Consider the following 13,240-nt stretch of genomic DNA (forward strand, 5'->3'; position numbering starts at 1 on the left):
GGCCTACACGAGATGAGGCAGGATAAAGAGGGATAATCCCCCTCGATCCCAAATCATTGAGGCCAATTTCTAGCCATGGAATAATGGCGTAGTCATGGAATAATAGCGCGCGGTCGCAATTTTAAAGCAATGTATTCTAAAGTAATACAAATAACTTATAAATAAGTAAAAGTAAGACTTACCTGGGTATAAACCCGGCACCGGTACCTGTAACAAAGATGCCGACGGCCTCTATGTTTATACCGAGGATTAGGTCGGTGATTAAGAGGAAAGAAAGGAATTCTTTCCATGTAGCCTTAATAAGGGCAGATAGATCTTGCTCCATGCACTGCACTTCATTGCACGGATACTTCTGCTCAGTTCGGCTGCTCGCTCGGAAATAGCCTTGTATTAACAGTTTCCTGAGCTTAATCACATACTTCCAATTTAGAACAGTAGATGGTTCTGACAGTCACATTTTGCCGTTGACACTGTTGACAGTAATTTATAATTTATATGTTATCAGTTAACCTCTTATTTGTTTCCTCTATGGTAAAATAAAGGTGGGCACAGATTACAAAGACGAAAAGAAAAAGAATATATTGAAAATTGAGATTGAGAAGTGCAAATTTTAATATTAATTTTATTACGTAAAACTAAGTAGTCACGTAAATAATTTAGTTTGAAACAGTACAAGTACAATGAAAAAAGAAAAAAAAGGTGGTCGTTGGTGTTCTGCTGGACAGTGTAAAGCCAATTCAAAGACTACAAATATAAGTTTTTTTAGTTTTCCTATGAATGAAGAGCGGTGGGTAAGTATAAAGGTAATAGTGAAATAAATTTTACAACTTTTTTAAATTTCCAGCTGTAGACAATGGGCTATCAACTGTGGCCGCATGGATCTACTTAAAAAAACTACGAAGTATTGCCATGAGAATTGTAAGCTTTGTGGTTGGCATTTTGAAGACGTAATGTTTTTGAATGATTTGAAAAATCGTCTCCAGCGGCACGCCGTACCAACACGGTTTTCGTTATTACCAGGTAAATTTGTCAATATTTTTAAGAAAACGTATAGAATTGGTAACGACTATTTATTTATATATCACCCACACTAAACTCATTTATGTAATGCACTTAAATATTCTCAAATAGCACAAACCTATTCTAAAGATACCCTTAGGATATCTGATGGGATATTCGCCTATACCCCAGATTTGTACAGTTCTGGCTGTCGAGCCGTAAGGGGAATATCTTATTTTTCAAATCAGGATATTCTCCAGATATCCTACCGTATGCCCTACACATAATTTGGATTATCGCTATCCTCGAAATGGTCTAAGGTTGTCTGAATATAATGGCGGATATACCTAGGTCGTCTTTTGGATATCCGAAGGATTTCTTATTCTTACATATCAGTATATCCCCCCAACGTATGTTGTGGTATGAGGTGTCAATAGGACAACCTGAGAATGTCTGAATAATAGAGGGATATATTCTGCGTTGTTTTCGAGAGTACCGGTTGAAGCACTCTTCCTGTATTTTTTCTCATTCCACTGGCAGCATACATTGGGCAATTGAGACTATAACAGAAAGTAAATCCTTTTTTTTTTTTGTTCGTGCATGCAATTTACATTATTTTAGTATATATATTTTTTATTATCAATGATCAAATGGTCAGCTAATAGATGGAATGATTTGAAGTTTAATTTTCAAAGTCAAAACAAGATGATTTGTGTGTGGGTTCCCAGTGTAAAAATTACTTAAACTAAAAAAAACCTTCGTGTACAAGGAAATTAATGTTTCGCATCTGAAAAAAATTCTCGATGTTCAAGCGAGATATTTTCATTTATTACATCAATGTTTTGGTTTATTTCAGTTTTCAGTTTATTTTTTTCTAATTTAGTATGGAGATACACCTCCATCATATCTGCGACAATTTCATGTAAATACGAAAAGGTTGAGAATTTTTTAAGGTAGAAAAATTATAGTAAGGTAATTTGATCTAAAATGGTTTATTTTTACCCAAGAAAGCTATCCTTACGGTATGGTCGAGGTTATGGGCCCACTCTTTTCCTGAAATTTGTTATATTCAAGTCACTCATCATATTGTTCAGACTATAGTGCTGAAGTTCTATTATTTCTTTTCTAATTTCGATTTGATTTTGCATAATTATTTAGTAAGATCTAGTTCAAATCATTTTTTACAGCAATTTATTTGCTATAATTTTTATACAGGGTGTTTCAGGATTAAGTCGACGAACTTTAAGGGAAAAAGAAAAAAATCAAGTATAAATTTTTTTCCAGACGCTTCATTTTCAAAATATAGGGCGTTAAAAGATTTTTTAAAAAATTCGAATTTTGTCGACTTAATCCTGAAACACCCTGTATAATGTTATTCTCATTTAATAGGATTACAAGAGCTTAAAGAAGAATACTGTGATTTAGAAAGTGTAGATAATGGAAGTATCCACTCAATGGAAATATCATCTAATGATGCAGCCTTGAGGTCATCACCTAGTCCCTCTGCGAGCACTCAAACATCACATTACTTATCAAGCCACACACCTCACAAATTATCTGCCAAAGTTAAGGAAAATGTAAAAAGCAATTTAACGAATGATAATTCTTCCTTAAATAGTTTGCAAAATGACATTGACAATTTAAAGGAATTATGCGATAAACTCCTGCCTTCCAATCTATCTTCCTTTATTAAATTTCAAATTGAATTGTCAAAAAAGAATAAGTATTCACACGAGTACAGGCAATTTGTTTTAACATTATATTATCTTAGCCCACAAGCATATAATTTTCTAACTAAAACTTTTGCCTTACCTTCTGTAAAAACTTTAAGAACGACTCAAAAATGAGAATTTCCATCATTCTAACCGATATCTTTTTTAACCCCTAAAATAATAGCACAAACTATGAGTATGAAAACTAAAGTGTGCTTTGTACTGATGAAATGTCATCGAAGACAAATTTGTTTTATAATTTTAGCAAAGGTCAAGTTCCATCAAATTGAAACAAACAAAACTATTCCAACCAGTCAAGTTTGCTATTGTTTTAATGACCAGAGGGATACATGTCAGTTGAAAAAAGCTTTTGGCTTATGTATTTGTAAATTCATGATACTCAAGACAAGATAAGATAGATAAGAACAGTAGGTAATGTTTTTTAATACCATCGAATGTCCCTTTAGTCCAACCAAATTACACTTGGAGAAAAAAAAATTGTTACCTAGACTTTTATAAGTGGAAATGGTAAAAGGACTTATAATAAACCTAAAAAAAATTCGTGAGCAGGGGCGGCGGAGGGTTGATTTGGGATGTTGAAAAGTTATGAAAAATTGTGTCATTGGGATTTCTGGTAAAAGTTGACGTCACACAAAAAAGTATCCAATACAAAAGTTGTAGATCATGCAAAAATCTACAACTTTTGTAGAGGTCACTTTTTAACATAACTTCAAAATTTCTGAGAAAAATGCAAAAAAAAAGGTTAACAAACTTTTACAATAGTAATATCCTCTAATTCAGAATAAAAAATGACTAGATTTTGTCATAAAAATAGCAGCGACATATTTAAAAAAATTAACGGCCCTTGAAGATGAAACGTCGGATTGCAAAAATGTCGACGCCATTATATAGAGCGAAAAAAGTTGTATTGTAAATATGTAATTTATTTTAAAATCCGTTTTCAAATAAAGCCAGACAAAATTAAACAATTTTGCAAAATTTCGGGTTTTTCCGGATATCTCCGGAACTACCAGGAATTTTAAAACTTTCTAAACAGCATATTGTTAGGTATAAAAAAAACAACTTTTTTATAATCTGAGCCACACCGTATCTCTTACCGTTTCCTAGATCCTAATGCCTATCCCATCCTTATCTTGGACACACTGTATATCTATGAATTCATCAAACTTTAAAAAAATAAGTACACTAATTGATCCTACGGAAAAAAATATTATTTATTTTATTTATTCACTATTCGACTTGTTTATAGCAATACTGTACAAAAATGGTTTTGGGTCAAACAATGAGACAGTTTTTTTGCATTTTTTCCGTACAATTGAATGGTGTAATCAGTTATTGATTTTTTTTAAATTTAAACAAATTATCAACAATTACTGAAAAATTCATTGCTGAAGTCATTTTTTACTTTTTTGCATTTTTGAACATGTTTTTGAGCTGTGATTACGATTTTTTTTATTTCACCAAAAAGTATATGTCATTATGTCAATATGAAAAAAATTATTACCGGCAGAACTCTGTACGATGATTTTTTTAAGTAGAATTTTTCTTTGAAAAAAAGTGTTTCAGGCTGAAAAAAATGAATATCTCGGAAACTTCTTGATTTTTTTATCTAAAAAAATTTGAAATTATTTAAGACAGACAAAAAACACCAAGTTTCGTCAAAATTAAATTATTTTTGCCGAAATGAGAAATAAAAAACGAAAAATCAGAAAAAAACCTGTTTTTCGCATTTTTCTCGGAAATTTTGAGATTATGTTAAAAATGACCTCTACAAAGTTGTAGATTTTTACATAATCTACAACTTTTGTATTAGATACTTTTTTGTCTGACGTCAACTTTCGCCAGAAATCCTAATACAATTTTTCATAACTTTTCCACCCCTCAAATCAACCCTCCGCTACCCCTGCTCAGGCATTTATTTTATTTTTTTTTTTCGTTTATTATACCATTTCCACTTATAAAAGTCCAGGTAACAATTTTCTTTTTTTTTCCCCCTTTAAATGAGTTATTTTGATCGGTCTACTGTAACGTATTTTTCTCGGTTGCCAAATTTTTGTAACCTCCCTGCTTGGGTTCGCCAAATTTTTGTAACGCACTTTCCTGCGGTTTCGGTTCTGGTGGTGGTGACGGTTATTTACATTACTTATGGCCGCCCCCGGTATACTACCAACTCTAAACGGAATCTTAATTCACAATTGCGAATTCTAATTTACTGGATTTATTGACGTCACTGACGTCCTTATTTGGACGCCTAATTTTATGACGACCCTTGACTACTAGTTTATCGGCAGCGGTGGTTGGCAGCCGGCGGTAGTGAGTGACGTCACAGGAACGTACTNTCAACAATTACTGAAAAATTCATTGCTGAAGTCATTTTTTACTTTTTTGCATTTTTGAACATGTTTTTGAGCTGTGATTACGATTTTTTTTATTTCACCAAAAAGTATATGTCATTATGTCAATATGAAAAAAATTATTACCGGCAGAACTCTGTACGATGATTTTTTTAAGTAGAATTTTTCTTTGAAAAAAAGTGTTTCAGGCTGAAAAAAATGAATATCTCGGAAACTTCTTGATTTTTTTATCTAAAAAAATTTGAAATTATTTAAGACAGACAAAAAACTCACCAAGTTTCGTCAAAATTAAATTATTTTTGTGAAAATGAGAAATGAAAAACGAAAAATCAGAAAAAAAACTGTTTTTCGCATATTTCTCGGAAATTTTGAGATTATGTTAAAAATGACCTCTACAAAGTTGTAGATTTTTACATGATCTACAACTTTTGTATTAGATACTTTTTTGTCTGACGTCAACTTTCGCCAGAAATCCTAATGATACAATTTTTCATAACTTTTCCACCCCTCAAATCAACCCTCCGCCACCCCTGCTCAGGCATTTATTATTTTCTTTTTTTTCGTTTCTTATAAGCCCCTTTACCATTTCCACTTATAAAAGTCCAGGTAACAATTTTCTTTTTTTTTCCCCTTTAAATGAGTTATTTTGATCGGTCTACTTTGACAGGCTGTGATTTGTAAAGCATAAAGTAAAAGCTTATTATTTTTTACATTGGATCGAATTTTCTAAACTTCTCGAGTAAACTAAATGTAAAAATACTTTTTTTGTACTTCACATTTAGAGGAAGCTCTTGGAATTTGCTTAAATATGATTTTTTTTTAATAAAAGAATTACGTATATTTCTAAAAGAAAATATCCAATATTTTAGAGGAGCATCTAAATTAACAAATGAGCATATTCATCCAAACAGTGTCAAAAATTGAGGTAATTTTGTTCAGTGTGTCTTAAAAGTGAAAAACATAGAATTTGTACGAGCAACAAAGGAATTATGTAATTAAAAACAAATTTAACAAAAAATGAAAAAACAGTACATACAATAATTTTGCGAATTTGTTCTATTTATGTGAAAATTCATTAATTTCTGTATTTACAAGGACGTCTTGTTGGCATTCTTAGTACATAGAAATCTGAAGGCTATCATAATACAATGCAAAAAGAAAAGAAGAGATATTTAAAAGTTGAAGAAATAAAAAGTATTGAAGGTGCTATTGAAATACGACAAACAAAAAATTGGCGTATTGTAAATTATATGGATTAGAAAAAGCAAAATTGGAAGTTTAGAAAGGCAAGTTAAAAATATTTTTTGAAGATTTATTTGGTTCTATACAGGGTGTAAATTTAAATGGGGATCAGTTTTTTAGGGGTAATGATACATGTTCCCCTGAATAAGAATCTGATTGTTTTTCATCAAATAGTCGAGTTATAATTAGTTTTTTAAAATGCATTTTAATTCTTGAATACGCCGTCACTATCATCATGTACTACAAATACATGATTTGTTGGCAACCCACAGTGCATGCGAGTTGCGAAGGGAGATAGTGCAGGTCAACAGTGACAAAGCAAAGGGTGTCAGTTCCGTATTGAAGATAATCTAACTGTAAAGTTGAAGTTATATTTAAACAGAAAACAATTTTGTTATTAAATTCCAAAGAACTCTATCATTCCTTAGGTCCACATAGTTAAAAATTACAACTTACACATTTAAGAGATTATGCAAGCTTTGAATGCCAATACAATAATATTGGGCTGGAACAAATTCAGAGAAGTGTTATAAAATTCATGTGATTAAACAGACTTTTTATTTTTGTGTGGGTATTTCATTTATCATCATTCATTACTGCTTGATTTTTTTTGCTAGGTTACTTGTTAAGTACTGTTTGTTACACTAGCTTGTCCAGCGGTAGGGTACGAAAATTACTATAAAAAATTTAGTTTTTATGACGTAATTTTACAAAATAAACTATTGACACCTGTTTCTAAAGGTCAAAGGAAGCCTCTGTATAAATATGACCCCCACTCAAAGTTACTCCCTGTATAGAAACAGGGATTAATAAAGCCTCGACTTAAAAAGGTGATAGAATATCAGGCTATAAACCAAACTTGTTTCAAACTTGGCAAAAACTACATTATAGAAAAAATTATGAACACTTGCATGATAGACTTATTCAAGGTCACAAAAAACCTATTTATAAGAAATCTATGTTTTTACTGATTATACTGTGATATAACCCAGACTTACATTAATAAATTTATAAATAATAAGCTTGTAAATTAATCTGTCTTATATATTTACCTTTAATAATCGCTCCCTCCCTTTAATTCCCTTTCTATAGTATGGCATTTTTATTATTCGTCTTCATTGTTTTTCCTAATCTATGCTTTGTTTTTTTCTCAAAGTACAATAAACTCTCACGCCGCGCGCCATTATTCCATGGCTAGAAATTGGCCTCAATGATTTGGGATCGAGGGGGATTATCCCTCTATCCTGCCTCATCTCGTGTAGGCCTGGACAGCCTTCGTAGGTAGGCCCCATCCGTCGTCTACACCGACCACAAGTGCGGCCGGTGTAGGCGCTTTGTGGGACCTCCTTTTGTCCTGGCTGGGCCCCGCCGGCTAGGGCCCTTTTTTCTGGCGCTTTTCGAAACTTTTTATTTACCATTATAAAAACAAATTGTAATAATTATTGACTTGACCTCCAGTTTTTATATTAGTATACCTCCCCAATATATCTACTAAACTCATTATAAAATAAAATTGGTTATTTGCTTACTTCACTCGTATTTATGAAGCTACATTCACTTGGGACACATGGAACACTAGCGCCACCCCAACTTCTGCCATTTCTTGGACAAATTTTGTCAATTTTCCCGCGTATGAGTTCGTGCTCCTTGTCTAGTCTCCCTGTTTAAATTGATCAAATCTGTGCGTCCAATTTCTCAGACATGATCTCCTTTTTCTATTGTCTATGGCACCGAACACCGAACTGTTCCAAATATCGTAGAAATTTCTGTGATGAAAAATTAAAGTTACCTTTAAATTGTGTCGTCACGGCAGCATTGACGTATGACGTTGACATTCCAGAATATATTTATCATTGCCAGAGTCCGAGAACGATTTCACAACAAATGTTGTGATTGTGTTGTGGTACTTCATGATGTGATTATTTTTACGAATTATTAAGGTAAATACAATTATTTTCATTTTGTAGCATGTAATTGATATAATTTGTTGTATATTTCAGTATAAACCTAAAAAATAGTATTAATTAGACAATATATTAGCGGAAAACCTTGCCACATTGGCATATGAAAATGTCATCACCTGATTTTGACAACCGAACTTATGTTACAAATAATGTTAATTTAAAATTTTAGAATGCCCATTCAGGCACCCCAGTGGACGGAATTCCTTTCATGTCCAGTTTGCTGCAATTCTTTTGATGAAAAACAGCGCAGCCCAATAAGTTTAGGTTGTGGTCATACAATATGCAAGGGTTGTCTTTCAAATCTACATAGAAAGCAATGTCCTTTTGATCAGACGAACATCAGTATAGATGTAGAAAATTTGCCTGTCAATACAGCTTTACTGCAACTTGTTGGACCAACTGTAAAAAATGACAATGAAGAAATCGATACAAAAATTGTGCCAAGGGAACATATTAGCCATTATTTGGAATGCAAAAAATGTGTAGAAGAATTAGCCCTTTACCTAAAGCCACACCCGAATGGTAATGTATGTGGGAGTGGAAGTATTTTATCAAGACCTATGCAAAGAAAATTGGTAACATTAATCAACTGTCAACTAGTGGAAGATGAAGGCCGAACAAGGGCAATGCGTGCTGCTAGATCGTTGGGTGAAAGAACAGTTACAGAACTTATTTTGCAACACCAAAATCCTCAACAACTTTCTGCTAATTTGTGGGCAGCTGTACGAGCTAGAGGCTGTCAGTTTTTGGGACCAGGTAGATATATTTTTCATTTGTAACAATGTTTATGTATTTTGCATTACAGTAACATTATACCTAATTTTATATTAATCTAAGTCATTATACACTTTAGGGATACCTTTTTGATCATTTCTCTTTTACTGTTGGTAACAAATATATCAATTATTATATCACAACATCTTTGAGGATTAATTGAAAAGATTATTTGTATTTACAATTTATACTACTATATTAATTAAATTACCTAAACTTTTAAAATACCAAATATACAGTGAACCATTTTAACCAAAACAAGTTTCATAATTGTAGTAATTTTAGCCACTATAATACCGTAACTTTTATATTTCAGCTATGCAAGAGGAAGTACTTAAACTAGTATTACTAGCATTAGAAGATGGTTCTGCTTTATCTAGAAAAGTTTTGGTTATGTTTGTTGTACAACGTTTAGAACCACATTTTCCTCAAGCATCAAAAACTAGCATTGGCCATGTAGTTCAGTTACTTTATCGAGCATCGTGTTTTAAGGTAAATAAATATTGTACTAAATATTGTATTAACTGTTGAGCAGTATTTGAATATTTTAAAATATTTTTTTATAGGTCTCTAAAAGAGAAGGGGATTCGTCATTAATGCAATTAAAGGAAGAATTTAGAACATATGATGCACTAAGACGTGAACATGACGCTCAAATAGTACAAATTGCCACTGAAGCAGGTCTAAGAATTGCTCCAGATCAATGGTCTGCTTTACTTTATGGTGATACAGCCCACAAATCTCACATGCAAAGTATAATAGACAAGTTACAGACACCTCAGTCTTTTGCTCAATCTGTTCAGGAACTTGTAATAGCTCTTCAAAGAACCGGTGATCCAGGCAAATTGTCTGTATTAAGGAACCATCTCGAATTATTGGCGGGCATAGATCCTAGTCCAGGTAAGTGAATATTTATATTTCGAATGTTCGTTTTCATATGAAGACTAAAGTACTGTAGAACCATGATTATTGGGACACGCCTTAATCTGGACTAATTTCTATTAACTCAAATATTTAAAAAAATGTTCAAATTTTAGAGTTTCGATTTTCCTAGATATTCGTGTCGAAGCAAGAAATAAATGTAATCTCTTATTTCATATACTTAATTTGGTTCTATTTTATAATTAGTAGTCGATATGTCCAGCTCATCGAATAAACATGATAAAATATATAAGTTTAAAATTAAAATATAAAATGAATAGGTATTATAAAAAGATTAAGTGATGGAGAATTTTGTGAAACCATTATGAAATTAGAAAGTCGATCATATATGGCTTATATCTAGTAAAAAACTAGTAGTTAATATTTATCTAAAATAAAAATTGAAATTCAAGTTTTTAAAATAAAAATTTTAGTAATTTTGTTTAATTGTCAGTTACTTTTTTATATGTAATCGGGGCAGTAGCAGACCTTTTAGAAAAAATATATCTCCGACTTTCTTTATAAAAATTAATCTACTTTTTTAAATTTTCTGGAGTTTGGGAGAGGAGGTATGGCCACACACTACCCCTCGACTACTCCTATGACTTGGTTTGTGTCATAACAATATTATTTATGATAGGATTACTGGTTTAGTTATCTACCTAGTACATAAATTTAGTGTTTATTTTTTGAAAAATATATGTTTTCAATACAATTTATTAAATTTCGGAATTTAACAATCATAGAAACAGGTACAACAAAAGCTAACTAGATGATGGTATTAGAGTACTTTTCAAAACTACATTTCATAAAAAAAGTAATTAGCATTCATAACTAGAATTATTGTATGTGATAGCTTAGGTCAAAATAAGTGAAAAGTAGTCGTGTCCTAATCGTGTCAATTTTCAAGAAAAAAATAGTAAAGAATTATGAGTATGATAAAAAAACATGCAATAAAAAGTAAAGTTAACTAATAAAAATATTCATGAAGATTCTCTAGTTATTGTATGTCTATTTGATACTATAAATAGGTCAATTAGTAAAAATAGATTTTTATTTATTTGTCAATGGATTTTCGATGCTAAGGAACAAATACAAGAAAATCCTGACATTTTCCAAGTATATTTAATCACTGGAAAAATGTTGTAACTGCACGCTTTCAGGATATTGTCATTTTAAAAGCATCATTTATCTTTTAGCTATATAATTATAATTATAATTCATAGATATACTGGGTGGGGCATTTATCTTAAGACAAAATAATATCTCGGTTGGACTCGATTATTTCGAAAAAAAAGTTTCAGACAAAAACTGTAGGGCAGGGTTGCTCAGACTTGGCGATCTTCCACAAAAAAAAATAATTTGAGTGGGGGGGCTGTCGTTATTTGATTACTGGCCAACTAGATACAAAAAACTGCAATGTAACTAAAAAAAAATTTTCATAAGATGGCACGTAATTGCTGATTGACTATCGCAAACACGATGACGTGTTTTTCAGTAAGTCGACTGCGATATTTGCATTTAATTATTTTCATTCCAGAAAACACACATTTGCATAGATATCCAAACAATCCGGTTACTTGAAGCGCAATTTGTTTTAAACCTGGATATTTATCTTCAGATATAAAAGGCCAAAATTTTGAATCACTTACTCTTGCTTTGAGATGTATGAAATCATCTGCAATACCCCACTTTCCACAGAAGACGTATGAGTGACTGACGAAAGGTGGTTGCTTTATAATTCAGTTTGAACTTCTGATGCTATCGCGATCGACCGTTTGAGCACCCCTGTTGTAGGGCATCGAGGGGACTATTGAAAGGACCAGATTGACTTGAAAGTGGTGTTTTTAGACCAGAAGTAGATTTTTTTAAATAGAAACACCCATTTTTTACCACTGATTTCAATTGAAAAACGAAAAAAACTTTTTGTTCTTATTTTATTGATTTAACCCATATTTTGGCCATAAAATGGCCATGAAAAAAGAAAAAAAACAAAAATCTCGAGACAATGGAGTACCTTGTTGGGATCACTTAAAAAAAATGTTTAATACAAAATTTGTAGGGGGAAAAGGGGGCCCTCTTGACATGACCTTGAAAATTACCTTGACTTCAAGGTCGTTTGAGGATCAAATTCAAAATTTTAAATGGACCCTTTATTTTGACCTCGAACTTAACCTCAAGAACAAGATCAGATATCAAGGTCATTTTAAGGTCAAAAGACTGACTACTACTTAAGATTAACTACTTTTAGCACTACCCAGGAATAACTACGTGGACATAGTAGTTTTTTATTCCCTTTGGGGTGTTTGTTTTTGGTGATATGAAGATTTTCTTCAGATTTCTGCATTGAAACTAGTTGTTACTGGAGTTTTAAATCATTGGCTAGGTATTTTAAATAATAACTAAGAATGATGGCTGATTTATCTGAGGCTATCTGGGATTGTTAGATATTGAAATTGATGTCATTATTTAAGCATGTTTTCACCTTCTGACATCAATATAATTAGGATTTTAGAAATTTCAGGTATTTTGAATGATCTTTTCAATCACTAGGAGTTTATTTTTGTAAACTCCCATAGTGTATGTTACTATATAAAATAATGTAATAGACGTGCAAAATGTATTAACTTGTGACATCACAATCTAATACAATAATGTGTTCTTAGCTAAGTTTATTATACCACAAGGTTATACCACATTATTTTATTTAGTTTTTATTACATTACAAAGGAATTTTATAAAATGTTAAGGTTCCGTTACCTATACATCCACAATTTTTTTAATACATATTTTAATTGATATTCATGAATATTATATGAATTACAGATGTAAATAAATAGATACCTTGATTTAATTTACTCATAATTTGTAATATTTATAACCGAGAGAATTTGTAAGGAAAAAAGATTTTAGCAGTTTTATGGCTTTCGCTGATATTTAAAGTACCATGATTGTTCGGATTGTTATGCCATGAAATGTATAACTGCTCGCTGCCAATTACAGTCTTATACAGACTTCAGCTTAACTAGGAATCTTTGACTTGCCTATGTTCTCGGGTTAGACCTTAGGATATTAAGACCCCTAGGCTTGCCCTGATGTTTATTTCGGTTCTTGTTACTGATTCTAAGGCCACTAATGTTTCGCCATTCTTCACTGTAGGCATCTTCAGTGGTGAATGTGAAAGCTTCACCGCAACTGAGTCGCTGTGAGATCAGGTCAAAGATTCGGCATAACGACCCAACAAACCATTGTA

General features: G+C 31.9%; 2 protein-coding genes and 1 long non-coding RNA gene across 5 annotated transcripts in view; 2 read left to right on the forward strand and 1 right to left on the reverse strand.

The window, feature by feature from the left end:
• The first annotated feature begins 505 nt into the window (after positions 1 to 505).
• On the forward strand, positions 506 to 3,130 carry LOC108912636. Of its 2 annotated transcripts, none has more exons than XM_018717935.1 (3): positions 506 to 791; positions 845 to 1,020; positions 2,389 to 3,130. In XM_018717935.1, the coding sequence occupies exons 1-3, from the start codon at positions 778 to 780 to the stop codon at positions 2,844 to 2,846; spliced, it is 648 nt and encodes a 215-aa protein (XP_018573451.1). In that variant the 5' UTR covers positions 506 to 777; the 3' UTR covers positions 2,847 to 3,130. The 2 variants fall into 2 exon arrangements, with proteins under 2 accessions (XP_018573451.1, XP_018573450.1); XM_018717934.1 differs by having other exon boundaries at positions 506 to 787.
• LOC108912637 lies at positions 1,209 to 7,487 on the reverse strand. The gene is made up of 3 exons (XR_001964566.2): positions 7,381 to 7,487; positions 1,347 to 1,559; positions 1,209 to 1,314 (listed from the first exon to the last, which is right to left on the reverse strand). It is a non-coding gene; the product is annotated as an uncharacterized LOC108912637 (long non-coding RNA).
• A 699-nt stretch (positions 7,488 to 8,186) lies between these two features.
• The window catches only part of LOC108912638 (roquin-1), a 34,068-nt gene continuing 29,014 nt past the window's right edge, over positions 8,187 to 13,240 (forward strand). For both annotated transcript variants that reach the window (XM_018717937.1, XM_018717936.2), the window contains exons 1-4: positions 8,187 to 8,268; positions 8,462 to 9,048; positions 9,383 to 9,558; positions 9,633 to 9,966. In XM_018717937.1, the coding sequence (XP_018573453.1) occupies positions 8,463 to 9,048; positions 9,383 to 9,558; positions 9,633 to 9,966 (1,096 nt within the window). In that variant the 5' untranslated portion in view covers positions 8,187 to 8,268; position 8,462. The remainder of the gene's footprint in view (positions 8,269 to 8,461; positions 9,049 to 9,382; positions 9,559 to 9,632; positions 9,967 to 13,240) is intronic.

This window comes from Anoplophora glabripennis, unplaced genomic scaffold (genome assembly GCF_000390285.2).
Source record: "Anoplophora glabripennis isolate ALB-LARVAE unplaced genomic scaffold, Agla_2.0 scaffold891, whole genome shotgun sequence".
NCBI lineage: Eukaryota > Metazoa > Arthropoda > Insecta > Coleoptera > Cerambycidae > Anoplophora > Anoplophora glabripennis.